The 25,046-nt window shown below is 35.1% G+C and overlaps 2 protein-coding genes and 1 long non-coding RNA gene across 7 annotated transcripts; 1 reads left to right on the top strand and 2 right to left on the bottom strand.

Moving 5' to 3' along the window:
- Window positions 1-8,183: 8,183 nt before the first annotated feature.
- Window positions 8,184-13,930, top strand: LOC133868281 (transcription factor MYB124). 4 transcript variants are annotated; one of them, XM_062305094.1, is made up of 12 exons: window positions 8,184-8,455; window positions 8,546-8,592; window positions 8,690-8,749; window positions 8,869-8,941; window positions 9,294-9,349; window positions 9,494-9,673; window positions 9,758-9,939; window positions 10,170-10,318; window positions 10,675-10,820; window positions 10,937-11,157; window positions 11,267-11,412; window positions 13,179-13,930. In XM_062305094.1, exons 1-12 carry the CDS (start codon window positions 8,366-8,368, stop codon window positions 13,287-13,289), a joined length of 1,461 nt encoding a protein of 486 aa, XP_062161078.1. In that variant the 5' UTR covers window positions 8,184-8,365; the 3' UTR covers window positions 13,290-13,930. The 4 variants fall into 4 exon arrangements, with proteins under 4 accessions (XP_062161078.1, XP_062161100.1, XP_062161087.1 ...); XM_062305116.1 differs by having other exon boundaries at window positions 8,185-8,455; window positions 8,693-8,749; window positions 10,173-10,318; XM_062305103.1 differs by having other exon boundaries at window positions 8,185-8,455; window positions 8,693-8,749.
- On the bottom strand, window positions 9,865-14,447 carry LOC133868304 (uncharacterized). Of its 2 annotated transcripts, none has more exons than XR_009900314.1 (5): window positions 14,278-14,447; window positions 14,088-14,183; window positions 13,936-13,989; window positions 10,942-11,051; window positions 9,865-9,997 (listed from the first exon to the last, which is right to left on the bottom strand). It is a non-coding gene; the product is annotated as an uncharacterized LOC133868304 (long non-coding RNA). The 2 variants fall into 2 exon arrangements; XR_009900313.1 differs by having other exon boundaries at window positions 14,282-14,445.
- Window positions 14,448-15,804: 1,357 nt separating this feature from the next.
- Window positions 15,805-20,085, bottom strand: LOC133868269 (UDP-galactose/UDP-glucose transporter 3). The gene is made up of 7 exons (XM_062305085.1): window positions 19,770-20,085; window positions 19,053-19,150; window positions 18,811-18,941; window positions 18,547-18,577; window positions 17,521-17,624; window positions 17,270-17,391; window positions 15,805-16,521 (listed from the first exon to the last, which is right to left on the bottom strand). Exons 1-7 carry the CDS (start codon window positions 19,871-19,873, stop codon window positions 16,113-16,115), a joined length of 999 nt encoding a protein of 332 aa, XP_062161069.1. The 5' UTR covers window positions 19,874-20,085; the 3' UTR covers window positions 15,805-16,112.
- Window positions 20,086-25,046: the final 4,961 nt, after the last annotated feature.

Raw genomic sequence — 25,046 nt, 5'->3', positions numbered from 1 at the left:
TGATGATGATGAAGATGGGGGAATCTTGTAATCTAAAAAGGGACACAGCAATAAGAACCAAACTATGGGAATATAAGGAGGGCATAGGATTCCCAAAACCTTTTCCTTTAGCAAGAGCGTGCTTTTTAGAAAAGATAGGGAGAGAAAGTGAGGGAAGCAAAAATCCACAAACCCCCCATTAAAAAGATCGATGGCTCTCCTATCCAAAATGGGCCGGGGGGGTGGGGGGGGTACCCACAAGGATGTAGGAATCCCAAGCAAGAGAGCCCCAACATTCAGATAAAGCTAAAAATAGATAAGCATAGCATTACATAAGCTCCAATTTTGGTTCCGCACGTGGGGCCTTTACGTTCCTCTTTTACATGGGATCAGTCGAGGAATATATTGCCACTCACAATATGCCTCAATAAAAACAAGCTTTGTCATTTCACTAAAGTAAAAGATCCAGATCAAAAGAAAAGATATATAGATCGACCCAACAAATATATATATATATATATATATATATATATATATATATATATATATATATATATATATATATTTTTAAAAAAAAAAGAGGCTAAGATCATAGCTTGCTTTATCATGTATATATATATATATATATATGGTACTGTACGTTAAAGTGATCGATTATATCTTACAAATTGAGAATTATGAAACTATATAGAAACAAATTAAAGAAATAAAAACTCATAGAAAGTGGGTTTGTACTCATTGAAAATTTTCTTTTGTTAGTAAATTGTACTACATCAAGCTTTATTTGTAGGGTAAAACACACTATCTTTTTCGGCTTCTTTTTTTGATCTGCTAGCTTGTCATCTTTTTTGACAAGTCCAACTTGATTTAATTAATTATTTAGTTTAAAAGAAATAACAAGCTAGCTAGGAGCGTTATGCAAATCCCAAATTGGGCCCTCCAGAAAGCAAAGAAAGGATTACTACTTACTAGTCTTTGAGAGCAGCTAGCTTATCAAATGGATCCAATATTATTATTATTATTAGACCGCGCACAAACAACAAGACCAATTAACATGTACTTAGGAAAATAATTGAATAGGGTTTATTGCATTGTATTCTATTGAAAAGGCAGTTCGCCAGAAAAGTTGTCCCAAGCAAAACACTTTTCTTTCCGGAATATAGTGAGAGTGAGACCAACAAGAGGGGAAACATATAGTTTGAATCATTCCAAATTACTTGGTTGAAAAAAAAAAAAATAGAATATAATTTAGACTATAAATTTAATTATATATATATATATATATATATATATATATTCTGATGATTAAAGTTAATCTTTTATAGACAAACTTTTTCTTTATTTTCAATTTCTTTCCTTTTACGTACTTTATTATTTCCTTTTCTTTTCTTTTCTTGTCATTACTCTTTATTCAAACTATTCTCCTTTGTTCTTCAAGAATGGAGTCTAAAAGATTTGATGATGGACCCTTTCGTCGGAAGAAGGCATGCAGCAAACTCTTTTATATATAAAAATTAGAGCCTTTTAATCCATAAAGGGCGAAAAAAGAATTAGGAGATTATTTATTTGAACATGACAACGACAAATATGGCCATCCATTAACCCAAACTTACTAGTCCAATGAAGGTTAAGCACTATATATATATATATATATATATATATATATATATATATATTTATAAGCTGTTGTTATGATTATGAGAGCTAATAAAACGGAGTTAAATAATTTTTTGTTCTTTTTTCAAATGGTGGATATATTTTTAATGATTGTAAAAGGAAAAAAAGAAAGAAAAACAAATATAAAATTGAATTGAACCGCGAATGTGACCCTCGTAGTTACTAAGATATGATCATATGCTAAAAATTAAAATTAAATAAACAAATATAATAAGTACTTCGGATATAATGGCCTAGACAGAGACAAGGACCTCTATGTGTCTGATTAGACTAAATCAAAGGCAGGTTATGATAAGCTCATTGAATATTTAGTTATCTAATCATTCTAATTTCCCTTTTGTTAGAAACTTAGAAAGGGTGCTCAAAAAAAGGCCCACGTTTATGTTTTTTTTCTTTTTTTTCCTTTTTTCTGAAAGAAAAGAAAGCCCGAGAGAGCGGAGACAATTGGCGCACCGTAATTGATTGGGTGGCCGCTCGGCTTGACATGATGAGGGGTTTATGAAAAGAAGATGCATAAGCCCCACACCTCTAATCAAATATCAATCTCTTTGGGAACTTGGGCCTCTCCACCAAGCTCCACTATCATTTACCTTGTGTTTTTGTTAATTTTGCATTAGTGCTGGCGTAATTAACTAATTGAATTGCATTTTTTTTTTTCTTTCTGTACATAGCAAAAATAGAAATTGTATGGTTTTCAATACTGTGACTACATGACCAGCAATTTATTAACTATCCGAATTTTCTAAGAATTTGAGCAGTAAATTGCAAGAGAGCACACAAACACATGAGATCTATCTGTCTAAATATATATGTGGCTAGACAGCTCAAAATTTAGTTAGGTATGCAAGTCACATATATATGAGTTCTCAATACCCTAGTCATTGACATGATCATGACTGTCACTAACCCAATATTCACAAAATGACAATTGTATTAGGGCCAAGAACCAGTGACAAGACGTCATATTGTTTAGGATACCAATTAATTAATTAGTATAGAAACTAAAGAAACATTAGGGTGGCCAAAGACCTAGCTAGTCACACTTCTTTTTCATTTTTGTTTTCAATTTCCTTGTGGAGTGTGGGGAAATGCCATTAATTAGAGCTATATATTTATATATATATATATATATATATATATATATATATATATATATATATATATATATATGCAATTCAAAATATCCTTCCAAAGTCCATTAGGCTGGCCATAGCATTTGAAAGACTTATCAATCAGTCTACTTTGCAATGGACCCCTAACATTGCTTTTTAATGAGCAGGGGTTTGAACCTTTGAACAATATTAAACAACATCTCCTGGCCATGGCCAAGTTTTACTGTGAATCTGTGATTGTTTCAAATCAAAACACAGTACATTATATATGCATCCTCCAATGGCTGGAAAGCCTGTAAAGTTTAAATTTATCCGACCCAAATTGAAGAACCACAGATATCTAAAACATTTTTGGCCTGGTGCATGTGAACTGTGAATTAGCTAATAAAAATGTATGTATAAAACATTTTTGACACCTCACATGGGACCCGAAACGACAATAAAGCTAATGATTTGCCACGTGCAATTTGACAAAAAAGGCTACGAAAACGCGTTTGGAAATTAGAAGAACTACAATAAGTCTATAATTAATTAACCTTGTACATAATACAAGTTAATCGCGACAAAATTAAAGATAGTCAGAGATTAAGGTTCGCCTTCAATCAACAGCCGAAAAATGACAAAATTAACGCATAAAGGGAGGAGAAAATGGGAAGGATCGGAGGAGCAGGATTTTCCTTTTTTTTTCTCTTTATTGAAAATAAGGGTTCATGGGGTTTGAACTTTTAAAAGTTGGGGGCCGGGGGTGTAGCAAAATTAGCTTTTGCATAGGGTTCCCACAAGGTCGGTCTTTTTCTGGGTCGTCATGCTCTTTGATGGCTGCTTGTGGGACAAATAACACCGACCCCCTCCCTCCACAATATATCCCTCGGCCTCCTCATCTCATACTCTCCACCACTCCCCCCTTTTACTTGAACATTTTTTTTTTCTTTTTTTCTTTATTAATTAAGATTCCCTCTCGAAAAAGCATAGGTTTTTGTACACGTCAATCGATCTGATCATCTAGACGACGACACGTATCATTCCTTGAAACAGTACATCAAGACTGCTAAATAGGCCCTATTTTACTACTCTTGAATCAAGCCCTCCCTTTTGGCGGGAGATTTCAATTCGCTGTCAAGAAAGAGACCGATGAAATGGCCATTTGTAGTTTATTGCCCACTAAAAGGGTCGGGCCGGGGCTCCACCATTTTCAACATTTCAAAAGCAACTACACACGGACGGTTGCTCAGTTGCTCTTGCCTCTTGCTCATTCATTGTTCTTTAATTCCACGTGCCACACGCGTGTCTTGTCCACGTGTCATGGCAAAACTGGTAGGTAAAACCGTTTGGTTAAGGGAATATTATGTGAAACTGTGAGAGTTGGTCTTCTTGGAGTTAATTAATACATGCTTACAACCCTGTAAACTGTGAAGCGGTGTAGGTTTAATTAGTTGGATTTTTTTAATAATTCTCTTTTTTACTTTAGAGTTAAGATATTGTTATAGTGACTGGAAGTAGTACAGTTGCTGGCGTGACCAAAAGGAGTACTAATATAATACCAAGTTAAAATTGGGATAGTTTCCCTAATTAATTTTTCAGATTATAATACTATCTAGGGACGGCTAATTAAGTTTAGGAATTAATTAGGTCCACACCTTGTTTTAGATTTAATTCATTTTTAAAAAAAAAATGTTTAAACTTTAAATATTAGTTTAATATAGTTAGGTTTAAGTCACTTCATTGGGAGGGTTCTGTGGGGTTTGCCCCCACTATTTTTCTCGTATTTGTAGAATAATTAATTACTTTGAATTACTCGCCAATGCTAGTCCATGTCAATGGGGCATCTAGAGATCGTCGGTGATAAAAGGTGGACAATATTGGATCACATTGCTAGACTTCCCCCTCCCCCTCATTTTCTTTGCCGTATTCACCAACAAATTAGGTTAGCCAATAAGGCTGACTTTAGAACAATGGATTTTGAAATTCTTTTGATTGGCTAGACAGGGCAATTTGAAACTTTTTGGTATTTAGTAAATGAATAATGGTAGACTTATAATTGGTCTACAACAATATGTGATTGAAAGGTGTTACTCTTTTTTAGTGACTAATGTGACTTTAAACATATGTTGGCATGTGTCAGCAAGTTGTAAAAAAGTTGAGAATTAGTTATAAGCCTACCATTATAAAAATCAAGAATACAGGTGTACTTATATGTTCTTTTTTTCGTTGTTATGTTGTAACTTGATTGGTCAACAAATACTTCAAATTATGGAAGTGATTGATGTGATGTATATAAAGAAAATATATCAAATAGAGTTTAAATTGTGGGTCAAAAAAAAAAAGAATAAAGAGATTAAATTGCGCAAAATATCGTTTCTATAATCACTACATAAGGCTAGAGATGAGAATTTATGTTCTCGTGTTTGGTATAAGGCTATATGAGTCAATCCAAACTCAATCATTTTAATTAAATGGGTTAGACCCCTCAATCCTAACATGATCTATTCAAATAAGTGGGTAACACGATCTAACCCCATTAACCTTTTAATAAACAGCTGTGTTAGGTTAACTTGACACGACCCGCATAATATTTATAATAAACAAAATTATCAATTATTGAGCATGTAAATGAATTGCACTATTGAAGTTATATTTTTACAACTAGGGATGATCGATCCATCATTTAATTATATTATACAATATAAATTGTTTATGACAAAACAAAATAACTATTTGTTCATACAAACAATTGATTTTTAATTCGATTCCAATAAACATGTGACATGGGTAAAAGTTTCCAGTCCTTACTTGAAGGATTGCACGAGCGGTGCACTATAGAAGAACTAGAGCTGATGGCAGTACTGACACGCAACATTTGGCTTTGTAGGAATACTATTATCCATTGGAAGTGCTGAGGGAGGCTTAGGCTTCACTTGATGAATTTCAGAAGGAAAATACAATGAAATTTGAAATTTTGGAACCCTCTCCTCCAATTCAGTCGACGACGTGGGCAACCACCCCCACAGGAATAATCAAGGTAAACTGAGATGTAGCTATTGATAAGAAATTATGTCGTATAGGTTTTGAGACCGTTGCTTGGGATAGTGAAGGGCATGTGTTGGCTGCTCGTAGTACTTCTATCTCTACTTGCATTGACCCACAATGGCAGAAGCGTTGGCAACTCTTCATGCGGTTATATTTATCAAAGAAATTTTGATGTTTGACATTATTCTTGAAGGTGATGCTATGCAGGTTGTCAAAGAGATAAATTATGATAACCAGCCTCTACATAGATTTGGGCATTTTATTGATGGTAAACGATTAGCATTATGTGGTAGCATCGTCTTTTGTAACGATCAAGACTAGTAAGTCCATCGGTCCACACAGTTGTCCATGTACCAGTAGAAGATTCAACAGCTACTGTTGCCCCTGCTTCCTCAGGCGACACTCCAGGTTGAGGAGTTATTTGAAACACTACCAAGATATCAGTATCTTTGGTTTCATAGTCAAGAGCATAATAAGTTAATTTATAATCTTTAACACCAACTTTGAAAAAACTTGGGAATCCAACTACAAAAAGACAAATAGTCCACCTTTTGGTAGAGTTATTAAGTTGAAGTGCTAATGTTTTTTGCATTGCATACGGTTCTACAATGGAATTCGCTTTTACCTCCTATCGAAGAAACATAAAAATATAGGGTCTATCATACCAGACCTTGATCAGTAAATAATCCAATAACCATCATTCTTTTTATTTTAGAGTAGTTAAAAAAAATACTATGATGGCTCCATTGCTTTATATTTATATATTATTTAGTTATGTAAGTTGTGGTCCTCTCATATTGTTTATGAGTGAAGAGAGGCAAATTCAACAGCTCATTATTTAACTCGAGTGGCTGTAACTCATATAATAGATTATACATGGTTGGAGGAAACTCCACCCATCATCTATGACATTGTTCACAAGGAATGCATTGTCCCTCAATGTTGATATTTTGGTCTTTTATCAATAAGATACAAAATTTGTTTCAAAATAAATAAATAAATTGGATCAATTCGGTTTTACCTGAATGATAGTCTACTAAATGTCATGTTTGTAGGTAGTATTAAAAATTACCAGTCTTATATGAGGGGAGGGGGTGATGGCCATTTGAAAATTGAAAAAAAATAAAAAAAATAAAAAAATAAAATCTTTGGAAGGTTGATAAATCCAATTAAAAACCTTTCCAGAAATTGATAATACCCAACGTACGGCCAACCCAGCCAATGACAGTAATGCTCTTAAATACTCCGCATCTTGCCTCTCACTTCAATCTATTTCGGACACACTCTTGTGAAATTCAAATTAATTTACTAAGTTTTACCATTTAACCTCTCATTGACAACAAAGTTGGAAAACGACATGTCGACATAGGTTTAGAAATTGAGGTGTGAAGGTTAGGTCACGAAGAGCATCACGTCCCCTTTAAAAACACCAATTCAAAAACATTTTGAAGCGTAATTTAAAAAAAGAATATATATATATAAAAAAAAGAAAAGAAAAGGGCATTGAATTGGAAGGGAGAAATTGAGGTGTGAAGGTTAGGTCACGAAGACCATCACGTCGCCTTTAAAAACACCAATTCAAAAACATTTTGAAGTGTAAAAATAGATATAAATAATAATAATAAAAAAAAGAATATATATATATTATATATTATATGATATTAAAAAACAGAGATAGTGTGCGTCTATTCTGAGCAACGTGGGCATAGTCTACTCCACCATTCATTCATTCATTCATTCATTCATGTGTGCTCGATCTCTCATGGAATTCAGCGTTGTTTTCAAACTTCCCCTCATACCCGCGCACTAAAGCTAGAGGCCGTTGATTTAAAATTTAAAATTATTATTTTTCTCGTTCCAAAAATTATTAAAAAATAAAAGCCGGTCTGGGCAAGAGAGTGTGCGATTCAAAAAGCTTGATAGAGAGACAGAGAGAGAGAGAGAGAGAGGAAGCGGACAGGTCATCAATCCATTCGTCCCCATCTCCGAAACTCTTCAATCTCAACAGTCTCACTCCAAAGTAGCAGAGGATTAGAACAAAAGACGCCTCGTACCGTAGCGAGTTTCTTTCTATTCGTAACTCGTAGAAGTTGGGAGTTTCTTATTAGATCCATTCTTTTGGATTATACGCAGGTTCGGAAAACGGTTTCTCGGATTTCGAGAAACCAAAGAAAAAAAAGAAAAGAAGAAAAAACGAGAAGTATTTTATCTCAATCTCTATTTATTTATCTGATTTCGGTGGTGGTGAATTTGATTGAATCAATTATCCAGGAATAGCGAGAAGAAAGGTGGACTGAAAAGGTAGAATCCAAGGCAATTTTTAGAGTGTATAGAGAGGGAGGGGGGGGGGGGGGGGGGGGGGGGGGGTGGGGGGGATAAATGGAGGAGCTTTTGAGGGGGCTTTACGGTTCCGTTTGAACACAACAGTACTCCGTAAAGGGAGAGTGAAAGAGAGGGAAGGGAACTGTTGAGCCATAAAGGCTTTGGCTTTAGCATGCGAGTCGGGGATCAATAAAAAGGAAGGGGAGAGCGTCCAAGAAAGGAAGAGAGAGCGAATAAGAGAATAAAGAATGCAAGACCTGAAGAAGACGAAGCAGCAGCCGGTGGGCAACGAAGATTCCAAGAAGAAGGAGCGCCACATTGTTACGTGGACTCAAGAGGTCCCATTTTTCTCTCTTTCTCTTCACGCTCAATATTCTTCGTTTTTAAAATCATTAGCTGATGTCATATAAGGTTAATGCGAGTTGCAGGAGGATGATATACTCCGGGAGCAAATTGGCCTTCATGGAACCGACAAGTATGGATTTCCTCTCATTTCTTTTATCTGGGTCTGTTTGTTTTTCTTCTTTGAATCTGATAAGCGATATTGATTTTGTGGTTGCGGTGTGTTTAAGCAGTTGGGCGATTATTGCGTCCAAGTTCAAGGATAAGACGACGAGACAGTGTAGAAGAAGGTTAGTTAGTTGGATTGATAATGATATGATCCTCTGTTTCTTTGAAGACTGTGATCACTTTTCTGTTTTTTGATTACTGGCTTAATATTTTTTATGTTGGATAACAATTAATATTGCAGGTGGTACACATACTTGAATTCTGATTTCAAGAAAGGGGGGTGGTCGCCGGAGGAAGACATGCTCTTGTGCGAGGTAGTTGATGCTCTAATATGTCAACCTTTTCTGAATGTACCACAGTCCACAGTCCACAGTCCACAGTGTCACTGTTTATGCATCTCTAATGATGCACATCTGATGTTGATTTTGAGAGCAACTGCTCTAATTTCATTCCACATTTGTTTGGCTGTAAGATTGTTTTGCTATTACCAGCACATAATTGACTTCGTAATGAAGGAAAACCTATTCCAAGTACCGCTAAACCCTTTTGCGATCTTTATTGCTTCTCAAAAGCGAAACAGAAAAATACCCTTTACATTTTCAGTTTAGATAAGCATTAACCCTTTGTTGGATGTGCCCGTGATCTAATAATCATGGTGATCTACAGGCTCAGAAGATATTTGGTAACAGATGGACAGAAATAGCAAAAGTGGTTTCAGGCAGGTAGATGAAGATTTCTTCCTCCCTCTGTGCATTAAAAAAAAAAAAAAACATTTCTCCATGAGTATGCACAGTTAAGTTTTATTCATCATGACTTACAATAATAATAATAATAAAGTTTTATTCATCATGATGCTGCCTATGCAGAACGGATAACGCTGTAAAAAACCGTTTCTCCACCCTGTGCAAGAAGAGAGCAAAATATGAAGCCTTAGCAAAAGAGAATGCCAGTTCATACATCAATCCAAACAACAAAAGGGTTTTATCCCAAAATGGGTTCAATTCAGATGGAACTTCAGAAACTGCAGCACCTATAAAGAAGATGAGGTACAGTGAAGTTGAATGTACATGTAAAAATGTCATTAACAATTTGTGCCTAACATAGTAGGACTCATTCTTTTTGCAATCCAGGAGGACCTACATCTCTGATCTCACAGGAAATTACAACTTAAGAGACAGATCACATAAGCAAAGTGGAACGATGAATCAGCAGCTAAGAGCTCCTTTTGCTGTTTTAGTTCAGAACTTCCACAATGTGAATGATTTGCCAGCACAACTTCAAGTCGACAACGCCAAGGAAATCCTCAAGAATGGTAATTCACCCCACAGAAAAGATTTTTTGTTTAGTGCTTCAGATTGCTCTGAGGAAACCTGAGAAACACATTACGAGAAAGAGTATTGAGAAAAGGACATCATTGTTTAATTTAACTGACACAATGTCGGTATATTTTTCACCATGAAAATTCTGTTTTCTGTTGGTTATTTGTTTTCCTCTATCAAGCGTTTATTAGAACTTAATATTGCTCTTCATTTTATCTAAAAGCAGCTCAGAATGGCAAGATTCAGGGAACATTTCTAAAAAAAGATGACCCAAAGATAACTGCTTTGATGCAACAAGCAGACTTGCTCAGTTCACTTGCATTAAAAGTTAATACAGAGAATACAGACCAGAGTCTTGAAAATGCCTGGAAGGTTAGACATAATTTTGCTTTTGCTTTAATTTCAGATATCAGCATCCAATGTTCTTCTCTTTACGTATGGTTCACATGCATTGGATTAATTGTTAGTTCAATCCCTGACATCGAGTAAATAAATGCATTTTTTTTTTCATTCGTATGGTATGGCCCAAATCATTCTAAATGAGAATAAGATCATCATTCAATTAGTTGATTTTTGGTTGAAATCTCTTGAGGTATGGCCAAACTGCAAGCACATGCAGATGAAGAAATGTTAGATTGACTCAGTAAATCCCACATTAGAGCAGAGATTTAAATATGATGTGCACAAGAGTTTTCATATTCTCTAATATTCATCAAATATGATATTAGGTTCTTCAAGAGTTCTTGAACCGAAGCAAAGAAAGTGATATTCTCAGTTATAGAATCCCTGACATTCATGATCTTCAACTTGAAGATATCAAGGACTTGGTAGAGGACTTACGGAGTAGTGACGAGGGAAGTCAATTATCATGGAGGTAATACATATGGTGTGGACTAATATTCAAATTTAAGAAGGCATTTATTTTAGGATGAATGGTTTGAGCAGATTTTACTCACTATCAAAATCTAATTGATTATCATTATACTGCAGGCAACCTGATCTGTATGAGGAGTCTCCTGGCAGCTCTGAATACAGCACAGAATCAACTTTCCTGGTGCATACTGCTGGTAATAAAACAGAACAAGCACAAGCTGAGATAGGTTCACTGCATCAAGATATCAGAACTGGGTCACAATCAATTCATATTGGAGAGCAAAAGGAAGTTGGTGAATGTGAGAAAGGGGTGATTTTTGGTGCAACCACAAAGCAAGGTAATGAAATCTTATATGGGATACAAGGGCCTATAAGCTTTCTTTTCTTGCTATTTAAGATACCCCACTGAATTAGAATTACTGATAAAAATATCTGATCTTATTGCAGGGATATTCATGTCTTGTGATGAACAACCAAACGATGACGGAGTTGTTTCTGCCTCATCAAGTACAGAGTTTGGTTCCCCTCTTCAAGTAACCCCATTGTTCAGATCATTAGCAGCAGGAATCCCCAGCCCAAAATTCTCAGAAAGTGTAAGTTATTCTAAAACTTTGATTTTACAAAGAAAGCTATTAGTAATTTAGTAGTATGGTATTTTATAGCAGCAACAGCAAAGAAGTCTCAGTAATTCAATTAGTAATAGTAGTAGGACTTCAAAGGTTTTAAACTATCAAGCAAAAGTAGCAGTAGTAGTAACAGTTTGGGACTTAATGATTTGTAGCAGTAGTGTATGAAGTATCTCAGCAACTGAGACTTGGTATTTAGCCATTATAAAAAGTCACTAAGAATACGTTTAGTACACAGAATCGTTATTCTATTAGAAAAAATGAATAGCCTTATTAAGAATAGAAGATTGTGAAATAAAATAACTTTGGTGTTAAAGTATAGATATACTCTAACACTTGGAATAGCCATTCCCATGGCCAATGAATGAATGATTATTCCTTAAATTGAGGAATAGCTATTTCTCTCAATTTGAGAGGAGTAGCTATTCCTCAATTTAAGGATTAGTAATTTCCTCATGGACCATGAGAATTATTATTTCAAGGCTATTTCATTCTACTTTCTTCATTTTCAATTTTTTCAATTTTTTTTTTTTTTTTGATTTTTTTTTTTGTATGAGTGGTTTTAAGACACAAAACAGAAATTAGAGAAAAGATTTTGAAAATAAGGAAGGACTAATTTTTGCAAAGTAACTCAACTAGTAGTTATTACTCTGTTCGTTACTTGGACGAACTCAACTAAAATAGTTGCCTACTTGGTTTTCTTTAATTACCAAGTGTCTTTCACAAATAACAAGATTATTGCAAATTCTGTAAACTATAGGTGATCAGAGGGCTTAGCTTGTCTCAAATCAGGATGTATATCATGCTACTAAATCCAAAAAATGTAATACAAGATCTAGGCTAAACTTAGCAAATGGTGACCTCTACAAAAAATAGAAATAAATCATAAAATAGAACTCCATTCTTTTAACTATGGTCAAGATTTTGAAGTGCTAGCATATGCTTTTAATTACTATTTGAAATTAAAAAATTAGTACAATATTATAAAGCACAGCAGGTCTAAGAAGTTCTACTCCAAAACTAAAACTAAGCAAACTATGTTGCTTCTGTTATAATCCTTATAGATGATCTTATCAGCTTCTGTGCTTTTTATGTATCTTCTATATTTCTGTATCCTATTGTAGCCATAACTCTACCTTTTTTTTCTTTTTTTTTTTCACCACAAATCAGAAAAATACTACACACGGCATAAATGCATAAAATAATGTAGAAACAGCAAAATAAAGTTTTATATCTGAACAACCACCAAATTCCCAAGGTGCTTAGAGTTGTTGTCACTTCTGTTGTAGCATTGATCTTAGTGTGATGACCTATCTAGGTCATGTACATACGCGGAGAAGCTCAGTTAGGCGAAGTGGGGTCTGAAATGTTGCCTTGAACTAATCAATCTACTGCACAACAAAGTAAACTCAGAGGATGATCAGTTTTTTACATCTAGCTAAAGCTTTTTTCTGTCCCTCCTCCTGGACATTGCACATTAGTGTTAATAAATGAAAAGAGGTCAAACTCAATAATGTCCATACCAAATTTATTAGTGTGGGCTCTGTGCCCCTTCAATGTATTGATAATTTCCTTTGCTCTCCCAATGAGGGGGTGAAGAACAGGAGAATTAAGGAGGAGATCGGTTAGACTTGCCCTTATGATTTACTTTTTTCTATATATTTTGTGTGTGTCTCAAAATTTGATCAAAGACTGACCACTTATTTTATTGCACTTTTTTTTTTCTTCTCCAGGAAAGGAGCTTCCTACTAAAAACACTTGGAATGGAGTCCCCTTCCCCCGACCCAAGTTCTAATCCTTCACAACCACCAACCTGCAAAAGAGCCCTTCTCCACAGTCTATAGCCAACCTTTCTGATTTACCCTCACAATAGAAAATTTATATGCTCCAGATCCATTCTTGAGTTCTTGTCTTCTCGTTTGAATTCAGTTTCTTAGGTTTGCAGCCATTCCGGCCTGAAATTTTACATAGGCATGTTGAGATCTGCATTCCAAGAGCCCCAGATCTAGAATGTTATGGTGCATTTTGCCATTCTCCAACACATCTAACGTGTTCTTCATTTTTTCTTCCCTACCACAGTTACTACCTTGATACTCACATAAAATCCAGTGTGCTCGGTGTGTCACTTTTTTGTTTTTCTTCTCGTGCTATGTGGTTTTGGGTGTTCCAGTTTTTGGTCTTTATTTATGATTTGTACAGAACCTGTTATATAGTCCCTAGTCATTCAGAGTGTAAGTATATATCGGCAGCTCGCCTATATCCCACCTAGGATATATGATGAAAGACAGAGTAAAGAGGCAAAAAAAAAAAAAAGAAGAAAGAAAGTAAAGGAGAATTAACCAGTTGAAATGGATTCCCATTTGTTGTTTTTGGGTGTGCAAAGGGTATAGAATAAGGCCTTATTTTTTATTTTTTTCCCCCTGATTTCTGATGTAATGAAACTTAGTATGAATGGATTGCAAGTGTATTCTGGTTTTGGTGTGCACATACCTCTCTTCTTGGCTGTTTTTTTCTTCCTTGGATCAATGCATTGGACCATATTATCTACACGAAATTGTAATAAAAATGTGAGAATTCTGCAGCAGGATGCACCAGACACATGCATACAAAACAAGGAAGCATCAAATATAACCTCCCTTTACCTTACGCTTCTTGCAAAGAACAAGAGAAAGGAAAAGAAAATGCCTCGAGATGTTTGAGATAGGAAGCCATAGTCAACCACTTTATAGCATTGTCATCTGAGAGAGTATCAAATCAGAGAATTCATCCAAAGAAAGAACCAGAGAATTAGAGACTACGAAACTGAAGAGATGAGGAAATGGAATGCCTTACTTACAGAGGGTAAAGAGTGCCTTCGATTATGGTCTGGCTGTGGAATTGGAGTGGAGATTCCTCTCTCTCTGCTCTCTGAGTTTTCTAGCGAGGAAAGTCCACTGGCGAAGAAGGTTTGAAAACAATGCTATTGGGGAAGATCGACCCACGGTGGTGAGGGTAGTGGAGGACAAGTATAATTATGACGAAAGCAAAAGCAATTGGTAAAAGTGGGAGGGAACTATCTACAAAATAAAGCGCACTCATTTGCCGTTAACTTTCTCGATGGAAGGTACACTTTAGTACTCTTTTAACGCTATATTTGCCATGCAAAATGGTTTGACCTTGGTGATAAAACTAGCAACGAAGCATTACAGCCCACTGCAATCATGCTCTGCCCACATGAGAAAAGGGAAAGGGACACAAAAATAACGCAAACATCTTCAAAATTTGCCTTCTAAGTTCTAATCCGCCAAAAAAATTAAAAAAAAAAAACACCCAAACCACAGACACCACTTCAAGAATTGGGTATAGAGAGTGCATTATGAGGGTTTAAGCAGTTGTAACTATGTACTTAAAAAAAAAAAAAAAAAAAAAAAAAAAAAAAAAAAAAAAAAGAAAAAAAAAAGAAAAAAAGAAGTTGTTGTAACTATGTTCTTCAAAAAAAAAAAAAAAAAAAGTTGTAACTATAAGAAACCTATGTGGTTACATACAATTGTTAATTGATGGGTATGAAAAATAAGCCTTAGACTCAGACCGGGTCATGTTAAAGGACCACTACTACTAGAGCCCAAGAGGAGGGCGGGATGGGGGTGGGCGGCTAAGATAGCCTAAAATAAAGCCTACGTCTGCTAAAGGCCAAGAGAGCTTATTATAAGGTCCACTATTACTAGGGCTCAAGAGAACATATAAAGTCTCATTGCTCTTTATAATTAAGGTACATTTTTATTCTGATTCTATGAGATTTTTCCATATTTCTTTCCTCCTCAAGGCCGAAAACACCGACTTAGGCGTCGTAGTGCCTAAGGTATCCTGGATTGCCGGCCCATTGACCAGCCCTTCCCCTGTTTTGCAGGTGATCAATGGCTCAAAATTCAAACATGCGAAATCTAGATATGTCAATAATGGTTTAGAATGAATAGTGACTTCTATCCTTTCTTCAAGAGAGAGCATCTCTAGTTGCAATTAATAGTCATTTCTCATAAACAACTGACAATTGGAATGTTCTTTTGCAATATATGCATGATGAGATATGCGAATTTAAATATGAACAATAAAATATAGAGTATCATATTTCATTGGACAGATGCTGCGATAGATTTTATTTTTATTTTTTTTAAAAAAAAGTTCAAATAATTGATTGATTACGTGCATAAATTGAGTGCGAAGCGAAGACAATATTTTATCCCGTAATATTATGAGAGATTACCACTTATTTTAAAATTTAAAGCCAAAAGAAAAAGGACGAATTGAATGATTTAACCATTAATGTGGTGGCATGATATGTGTTTGTCTCAATAGATACCATCGTGGCATGCTCAAAAATAGTTAAATGGAACCAATCTGTCAGACTTTATAAGAACGTACCAAATACCTGTTTTATGTTTATCATTATTCCACTATTGATTACAAGATACCAAGAATTTGAAGTAGCATCGGCAACAAGAGCATGACAAAGCATTGTGCTTCTCGATAAAGAATCTACAGTTACATTGACTGTTTTCGCAAGGATGATCTAAAATTAGAAACCATCGAACTTTATGGTTATACTATAAATGATATAGCAAAGACGGATAAAATGGCCAAAAAGGAAAAGAGGGAGTTGTTAAAAGTTCAAAAATTGTTACACTTCCTCCTCACATGGGCTTCCTCTTCTTCTGCGATCTCTGCAACTTCCTCCACTTGAGGAAGATCTGGTATGACAACCCAGAGAACACCATGACAACGCACATCCATTGCTTTGTTGACAGGGGATTGCCGCTCAGCAGTGAAGAAACCACGATGCTGACAAACTTGCGGGTGGTGGTGATGGTGGTGTTAGCAAGGGAGCCAAATCGACTTATGGTCAGGAATATGAAATTCTGGCCCACTGCCCCACAAAGGCAATAGAGGAGAATGTCCCATCCTGCCTCCGGATGCAGCCAGCAAAACTGGAGTGCCTCGAATCCGCTGCCACGTGGCCAGCCGAACATGTAGATCATGTTGTAAATGGTGCCCCATAAGTTCATTCCTAGCATCATATCCCAGGCACTTGTTTTTGGGTACCTAAGTCAGAGAAACCAATACAATTGAGAATTATCTATATACCTTTTCAGATTAGATTGGTAAGCAAATGAGAAAGCCTCAGTAATAGAAGTCATCTCATTCTAGAAGAATCAATTTACACACTACATGGAACAAAGGGGAAAAGGAGGTGCAGACTGCAGGAATTTCAACAAGTCGCTATTTAAGGTGAACAGGACAATAGGTAGAACCGTGGAGAAGGGCCAAGTGGGATGAAAGCCAACTTCTTGGCCAAAAGGTAAAATGGGAATCAGTGATCTGGACCTACTATATGTAGGTAATTTCTTCTGAGATTGGTTTATATGATTGTGATTTTGCTTAAAGATTTATTAACATCAATTTATCATGTTAAAGTAGACGTACTCCTTACATTTTGTTTTTTACAGGTAGAAGACAAAATGATAGAAATCTAAGTAGCCCTTTAGGCATTTTGCTAACATTTCTACAGCAAATGACGGCTTTTTTCACAAATTAATCAAGTTCTTTCATGGCAGGGAGGTACATAGATTTGGCCTCGCAAATTACCAACAAATTGCTTTTTTCGGTTAGAGCACAAAACTAACATAATTGAGATGCATTTTTCTTTGGTTGCTTATTGACTTCTACACCAGAAGCAAAAAAAAAAAAATGAAAAATGCAATAGTAAGATTTCAATATCACATACAACCAATTGGTTGTAACTCAACAATGAATCAAATCAAAATTGGAGAAAAGGTTTTTCTTAACATACCTTTTGGATATTGAATCCTGAGTAGCATTTGTAAATCCATCAAATGCAAGGTTCATGGTACATAGGCCATATCCAAGAGGTGCATTCGGATGTGCCAACTTGCTAATAGTCTTTGAACTAGTCTGAAATCAACCCAGTTATAGATGAGAGAAACAATAAAAATCAGATTTGGAAATCAAGTCCTAAAAAACAAGCATGAAAAAATTGAAGGAAAAAAAAATAGTTGTTTTTCGCATAGGTATAATCATTACCTTTAAGAGTGCGAATGTAGATACTCCTCCAGCAACAAGAAAAGTACAAAGATACTCTGGAAGCGTGTATCTTATACCATAAACTAAAGTACCCATCAGCATTACTGCATAAAAGTAAGATATAACCATTAGTTATTCATATAGCATGGAAATATTAACCTCCTTGTACAAATAATCCACCCTCAATGGAACAAAGAAACACAGAAAGTATAAATTACTATGATATGTCATAAAATAAGAGGATCCACCTTATGGGTATCATGACTCAGTTTTTCATTAAACTAATGGGATTGATATAACCTCCAAGTTGCAGGAGAGTGAAGGTAAAGGATTTTGCTTTAGAACAGCATCATTGAGTACTTAATAAACTATCCAAAAGCACATGCATGATATTCATTATAGATCTCTTTTCTAGCTTATTTGTGTGAATCAGAAAAGAAAGAGCAAAGTAAACAAAAAAAAAACAAACTAAGGCAAATAAGGCATGAAATTCCACAATAGTCAGCACTATTTGATATACAGCATGGTTTGGATTAACTACTTTTGACAATTCAAGGCCTTAAGAAGTGTTGGGTGAAGGTGTCCAAACAAATCCCTAGGCCATAAACCTCAACTGAGTAGGAGAAATCAAGGCATAAGTAATATTCTCAATCTTCCAAATTTTCCAAGGACAATGACAGCAATAACATAATAAAAACCATTCTTTTCAAAAGCCTTTTCATATATCTAATTCTATTTGGTACACTAGCTGAGCTCCAGGATTCTCTATTCCTTTCACCCAAGAGATCTCATCAAACAATAGACCTGTATCTAAGGGAGACAGAATATATACAGTTTCATTAAGTCCTCTAATAACAAACTTTCTTCCAACCAAAAAGAAGAAAAAATAACAAAGTTTCTCTTTCCTATACATGTTACAAACAGAAGGATTGAGGGCACATAGAATACAGTTTCACCAGTAAAAGCACGCTTAACATGCAGCATGCTTGTTTCAATTCAGTCTGTTTAAACTTGTAAATATCTCACCTGGAATCATTTTTGAAGATTTTGCCAGGACCTGCAATTAATTAACAAACACATTAATATTTACAGCAATAATCAAGAAATATGCACTTCAAGATACAATGATCAAGTGATATTGCCACTGCTAAGTAGTATGGAAGCAAATAAAATTGAGAAATTCAAAACACTGATAGATTCAAAGAAACTGGCTACACCTGTGGATAGTTGAGACTACCAAAAGCCCTTTCTTCCAAACATGAGAAAACTGTCGAATAAAGAGAAACATACCTGGGCCGGGTAGCTGATGTACTTCAATGCTTCGATTCCCATAGCTGGACCAATTGTGTTGGTAATGCCAGCACTCCAGTATGTCCTCCAAGGAGCACCGCCAGAACTACCACTGGAACAAAGCTTTATCACTGTTCAATACACAGGATAACAATGAAATTATGTCTTCAATATATGCACTTTCTACACGTAACATTTTAGCAAAAGATACAACCAAAAAAGGAAGGTAGAGTGGAACTCACTTATACATGACCAGATTAAACATACTACATTCTGCGCCAAATTAAGGAATGAAAGGTGTTCGAACCTCTTCCCATCTGGACCGAATCGCTTGGTAGACCTATATAGTCAGAAAAAAAAAAAAAAAATTGATCATTTGGTGTATATATCATTGGCGGCAATCATAGTGAATAAGTTCCACTAAACTGTGTAGCAGTAAGCATATACTGAATAAGCGTTTTATTAGAGTAATGCAGATCAAGAATCTCAAAATTTGGAACTTGTGTTCGCCATTGATAAAAAAAGCCTAAGAAGAAACTTCGTTCAAATCACGCAATTGCTGCCATTGAAATGGTTGAGAAAAGGCATAAATTTAAAAGCACAATTTTTTTTACTGTAATTGCCTGTGGATAATGCAGTAAACTAAAATCCGAGCATTGCTACTTGCTAGCCTTAATTAAGATTGCACAGAATTAGATAAAGAAAATCACATTTTACGCATCAGTAGCTCTAAATCTAAACGAAATTGAATTCAACCTCAACACGATAACAATTACTACACCTAAAATCACAAAAGCACAGCGTGATCTGGAAATCTCCAAACAAACTGTCACTTGCGCTCAACCGGTTTTCTATAAGAGATCGACTCAGCAATAAATAATCAAAGCAAAATTCCCGAAAAAAAAAAAATTAAAAAAAATAAAATAAAATAAAAGAAAGAAAGAAAGAAAGAGACTTACAGAGTTTCCTGAAGAACACCTTGATAGATATAGGCAGACCAAATGCCGATGACACAAAAGCCCAACACTAATACACGGCGGAGCCCGGCGCCGTGAGCTTCCATTTTACTGTCGCCAGAGACCACTCAGATCCAGCGGTTTTTCCTTTTAATTTTTAAAAAATAATTTTAATGATAAATTAGAGACAAAAGAGGGGAATGGGCTCTCGATCAGAAGCAAAGTTCGGGGATAGTGGAGAAGAAGGAAGGCAAGCGAAATTGCAAAATAAATGTGACGACGGAGGCGTTGATATTACGGGAGGGCAGCGCGAAGCTACGTAGAATTTCCACGTGGAGGTTTCTTATTGGGTTGGTGACTCTACCTGGCGTTTCTCATTGGCTGCGCAAACGCGGAGCTCTCTTTCTGGTGCAACGACCACAATTTTTTTTTAACGACCAGTGACCAAATAAATATTTACATAATACACACCCACTACGAAAAAATCTTCCAAACTTGCAACGGTGATCTAAATTTCCATTATTCTTACCGAAACAAAATTAAATTCCATTATTAACACGTTTCATTTATTGTTACGGGCCTACATCTTATCGCACAAAAAGTCTTATAATAACGAGACTTTTAATTTAGTATAAAAATGTATAATTTTATTTTATTAGGAGTTTAAGACTTTAATAACTTAGAGATAATAAATTATTTTTATTGATAACATTAGAATTAAGATTAGATTAAGATTTAAATATTAATATATTATAGATAATATGTTATCAATAATGAAAACATTATAAGTGGTTTATTCTAGTTAGTCTTTTACTTATAATTGATTTGGGAGATATGTATTAGGTTTCCTTTTCCTTGAACTACCCTTATGTCTCATTTAGTTTGCGAAATGAGTATTCCATTGGGAAATAGAATAGTTATTACTGGAAATAAAATAGAGTAAAATCGAATGGTTATTCATAATCTCTAGTTTGGTAACAACTCATATACTTTAATTGGATCCAATCAAAATTACTAAAAAAAAAAAAAAAGACATAAACCTTTGGCCTCCAAATGCTCTAAAAGCCGACCAATGCTCAAACTCTTCGAAGACTTATATATATGTAATTCTTTTTAACATAACTTTTAAGACTTGGATTTTTATTAATTTGTTGTCTCGATTGTTAACAATTTGAGTAACAAATGTAAGAAAACCTTATAAAATGTACCTATTTGAACAGAGAGGTGGACTGTCCGAAACCTGCTCAAACGAGCAGGACTCATTCAAATTTCAGTAGCAAAATCTTTGAAAATCTTTACCCAAACTTCTGCACATAAGACTATATATTATGAGCAAAAGCCTACGGTCTGTTCAATTAATTTAACGCTGAAATCGTAAAATTAAATTTTATATGCCTTCTTATTTTCATTCAATTAGTATAAAACATATTATATTCCGGCCATCACATTCCTTCGTAAATCCTGCAATCAAACCATATCAAGCGAGACTTCACTATTGACAGCAAGCAACCACACAAGGAAAGTATATACATCAATCAATTATGCAGAAAAAGGCAATTCATATGTTGCAGACATGCAGTCAATCCTTTAGATTAGGAAAGTTGCTATTCATTGTCATTTTTCATGTAAACTCAGTGTGTATATATAGACATGTAAACTACATAGGAGTATTATTGAGACTTTCATTCTCTTGTGCAATATTCTTTCATGGTGTTAGAGTAGAAGTCTTGAATTTGAATCCTGTCTCGATCTTTCATTTACTTCCTATTTCAATTAAATATTCTACGTGTTTGCCCTCACCTATTAAAAGGGAGTTTGAGCCTACACGTGAAGGGGAGTGTTAAAGTATTTGATTAAATGATTAGATTTATCTATTTCTATCAGCTTTTAGGACAAGTGATAATGTAACAAATTAGACTTATTTTAACATAGCATGACAGTTTCAAGAGCAAACCTTCTATATATGTACGTAGGATTTACTCAACGAATTTAATGCTGAAATCATTTTTTTTTTTTAATAAAAAAAAAAAAACATGTCATATTGCAATCTATAATCCAGATAATTGCAATTCATGTTCGAACCTTCTATGTCTCTTTGAACAATTCCAGTTACCCATTTCCTACGTGGTTGTCAACGTTACGTTACCGATCAATCACTGACTTTGCGTAGAAATGGTCGTTGTGAGAAACCCGTAGTCAAGGGGCACCTTTTTGCTGTCCATGTTAGGAGAACTCGGAAAGAAATTTTGACGAGGTTGGAGCGTCCATGTGGATTGCCAGGGTCTTCCATCCGATATTGTATGTTATTCTTCTGAGGAAGTATATTTTATTTCCTAAAACCCGTGAGATGCGAAAAGAAGTAAGCGGAAAAAAAAGATAAATAAACAATTACAAAAGAATATAAGAATTTGCGTGGTTCCCGCTAAGAGCTATATTTACAAAATTGCAACAGATTTTACTACGGTAAAAAAAGAATACAAATGACTTTTACAAAACAGGCGTGGATGAAATTATTCAATTTTCAAATTCTTCTATAGAAAACTTAGAAAAGACCTCTTAATATTTTTACAATATTCTCATAACAACAAAGTCACATAACAGATTTTTAAATATAAAATACGAGTTTTTAGGTACTTGTGTCCGAACGCTCTCTTGACATGTCTAAACGTCATTAAGGTTCTGTATCTCAATGCCCCGCATGTCCTGACACGCCAACGTGTTTTCCGGACATGCCCAAAAACCGCACTCTTTCGAGTACCTGTCCGGACGGGCCCTACTGCCTGTCGAGATGGACTGTCCCTAGAGTTTCTGTTTGAACATTAAGTACTGCTTGTCCAACCAGCTCCACAAATCAACAGTTCTAAATTAATTATCATTTAAGCTTTTCCTCTTCTAATCTCACTATGTTTCGTACCATAAAAGCATGAGCATGACAATAATGAGGAATATTTGTATCTTAATTTTATCAACTTTTTGTCACGAAGGTATTTTCATTATTCCATTATATAACAGCCAATGATTTTTATTTTTTTTTCCCCCAATTAAGCTATGGTTATTGGGCTGGGCGAAGGCCCAAGTAATTTAGGACCCATTCCATTACTTTATTAAGAGAGAGAGAGAGAGAGAGCTTAATTATATGAGTTCAGCCGTGCAGACACTTCACGGCTGATGTTGCGTTTTCCCATTGGACATCAGATGCGGTCAAATGATAAGGGAATTTTTATTTCATGCATTGTAATGACTTTTTTTTTTTCTTTTTCTCTTTTTTTTAATACTAGAATATTCTTTGACATTATCAATAAAAAAAAATGTCTTGATTGTAATCAAAATATCTAAAACCTTGACTGATAATCCAAGTCAAAGAGGTGTCCTATTATATGTTTAATTGATCGAGCTTTGATTGAAAGTGCGATTGGAGCTTTTTGTAACATGTTCGATCGAACAAAACCTAGTCTTGATCGATCAAGTTGCTCAGCATTGACTTATCACGCCCAAAAGCTCCAAAAACCCCTAATTTTTCTTCCACCCTCGTTCACCACACTTCATCAACCCAAAATCACCGTTACACTACAATCTTAAACCCTTTCCTTATTTTGATTTTTGTAAAATTCACTAATAATTATAACACACCAACGTTCTCAAAAATCAACAAACCACAATTACCCAATCCTATTTATCAAAACCACGATATCCCAACAATATACCTTAAAAGAACCTCCATCTTTTATTTCTTTCTCCCTCTCTTTTCTATATATCTCGGCCTCTCCCATTCTCTCTCCCTCGCTCTATCGAACGGATCGAAGGAAAATGAAATTTCCTTCAAATCATGTGTATAAAAACTTAATTTGCACGCTTTCAAAAAAGAGAATTCATTAGAATGAAACATCTAGGTCAATCAAGATGCGTAAATAAGTACTAAATGCACGTCTAATCTCACCCATCTAGCATGTGTGATCAATTATTATTGTCCGTTTTCATATACCGCTTTCATGAGGAATTGTTATGTAGAGATGCCATCTTGGTCTAACGAGCTGGCACAATTTAAATTTAAAATTATTTTGATAAAGTGCCTACGAGCCTTACCGTATTCTATCTAATTATACCAAAATATATATATTTATTTTATTATTCTCATTATTTTATCATAAAACATCTAATTTATATTTTTTCTTAGACGAATTGCTACCTAACTAATTAATAATGTTGAGATATTCTTTGTTTTCTAACGAGGAGAAGAAATTAATTAGACTCTGGCTCTCTTCGTTATGACATAACACTTCTGTGTCATCTACTAATGAAGAGTCGAAGGCCAATTGTAGAGGTATAATTAATTAATTGAAATTTTCAGTAACAAACTATTTTACCGCCCGATGAGTCAATGACAGTCGATTATTTAATTTGATTTGTTTTGTACGGACAAATTAATTAAAGTTTTGCCGTGAAGGATGGGCTGTGGGCCTAGTCGAAGTCAAGTCGTCTTCTCCAGAAAAAGATCCTAAAACCACTCTTAGGCTCATGGCATTGCCACGTACCACGCTCTAAGCATCTGTGCGTGTATCCTCCGTTTTGTGACGTCTTCGTGCATTTTGCAAACATCACGAGCATGACCAGCCCTTCGGTAAAAGGGCATACGTGTGCGAGCCTTATTTGTCACTGAGCTTTTACATAGATATGGATCAAAAGTAATAATAGGTAAAAGAACTGGGTATTTCGAGTCTGAGCTGTATGCTGTAGTGGGCTTTGTCAGTATTTATCGTGCACTTCACGGACTTTTTCTCTTCAAAAAAACGGCCCACTGGAGGTCCAGATCTCCACCTCTCAGTGCACCCTATGTTGTCAACAATGTCACCCACGTGTCCAATCAATCTAAATCATTCATTTAACTATTATGCTAAAATACAAGAAAATCATTTGGAAAAAAAGACTTATTCAGAGTTCAGACATTGGAGCTTTACGACTTCTTCTTGCTGGGTAGGGCCTGTGTGAATCCGGATCGCTTGTGCAAAGAATGCTTATGCCAACCTTTTCTTTGCTTAGCTCAACATGACGCTGCCATTTTTCTTCCCAAAATATCCCTCTACGGTTATTCTTATTCTTATTTTATTATCGTTAAATAATAAATTAATACCTAAATCGCTACAATAAATGTGAAAACACAGCATTGAAAGCTCAGTTCATACCTAAAACACAACATTAAACAGTTTGGTCAATGGTTTTGTCTTTTTTTAAATAAATTAAGCGATGGAATAAAAAGACCGTGAGCCACAAACATGCTAGTGT

This window comes from Alnus glutinosa, chromosome 1 (genome assembly GCF_958979055.1).
Source record: "Alnus glutinosa chromosome 1, dhAlnGlut1.1, whole genome shotgun sequence".
Lineage (NCBI taxonomy): Eukaryota > Viridiplantae > Streptophyta > Magnoliopsida > Fagales > Betulaceae > Alnus > Alnus glutinosa.
This window is presented reverse-complemented; position numbering and strand designations above follow the sequence as displayed.

Bases quoted from the DNA above. Each gene is read 5' to 3' on its own strand.
- LOC133868281 (XM_062305094.1), top strand. From the start codon at position 8,366: ATGCAAGACCTGAAGAAGACGAAGCAGCAGCCGGTGGGCAACGAAGAT. The intron at 8,456-8,545 runs GTCCCATTTTTC...TGCGAGTTGCAG, and splicing joins TTGTTACGTGGACTCAAGAG to GAGGATGATATACTCCGGGA. The intron at 8,593-8,689 runs GTATGGATTTCC...GGTGTGTTTAAG, and splicing joins GGCCTTCATGGAACCGACAA to CAGTTGGGCGATTATTGCGT.
- LOC133868269 (XM_062305085.1), bottom strand. From the start codon at position 19,873: ATGGAAGCTCACGGCGCCGGGCTCCGCCGTGTATTAGTGTTGGGCTTT. The intron at 18,578-18,810 runs GTATGTTTCTCT...AATTAATTGCAG, and splicing joins ACATCAGCTACCCGGCCCAG to GTCCTGGCAAAATCTTCAAA. The intron at 16,522-17,269 runs GTATGTTAAGAA...TCTCTGACTTAG, and splicing joins CAGGATTCAATATCCAAAAG to GTACCCAAAAACAAGTGCCT.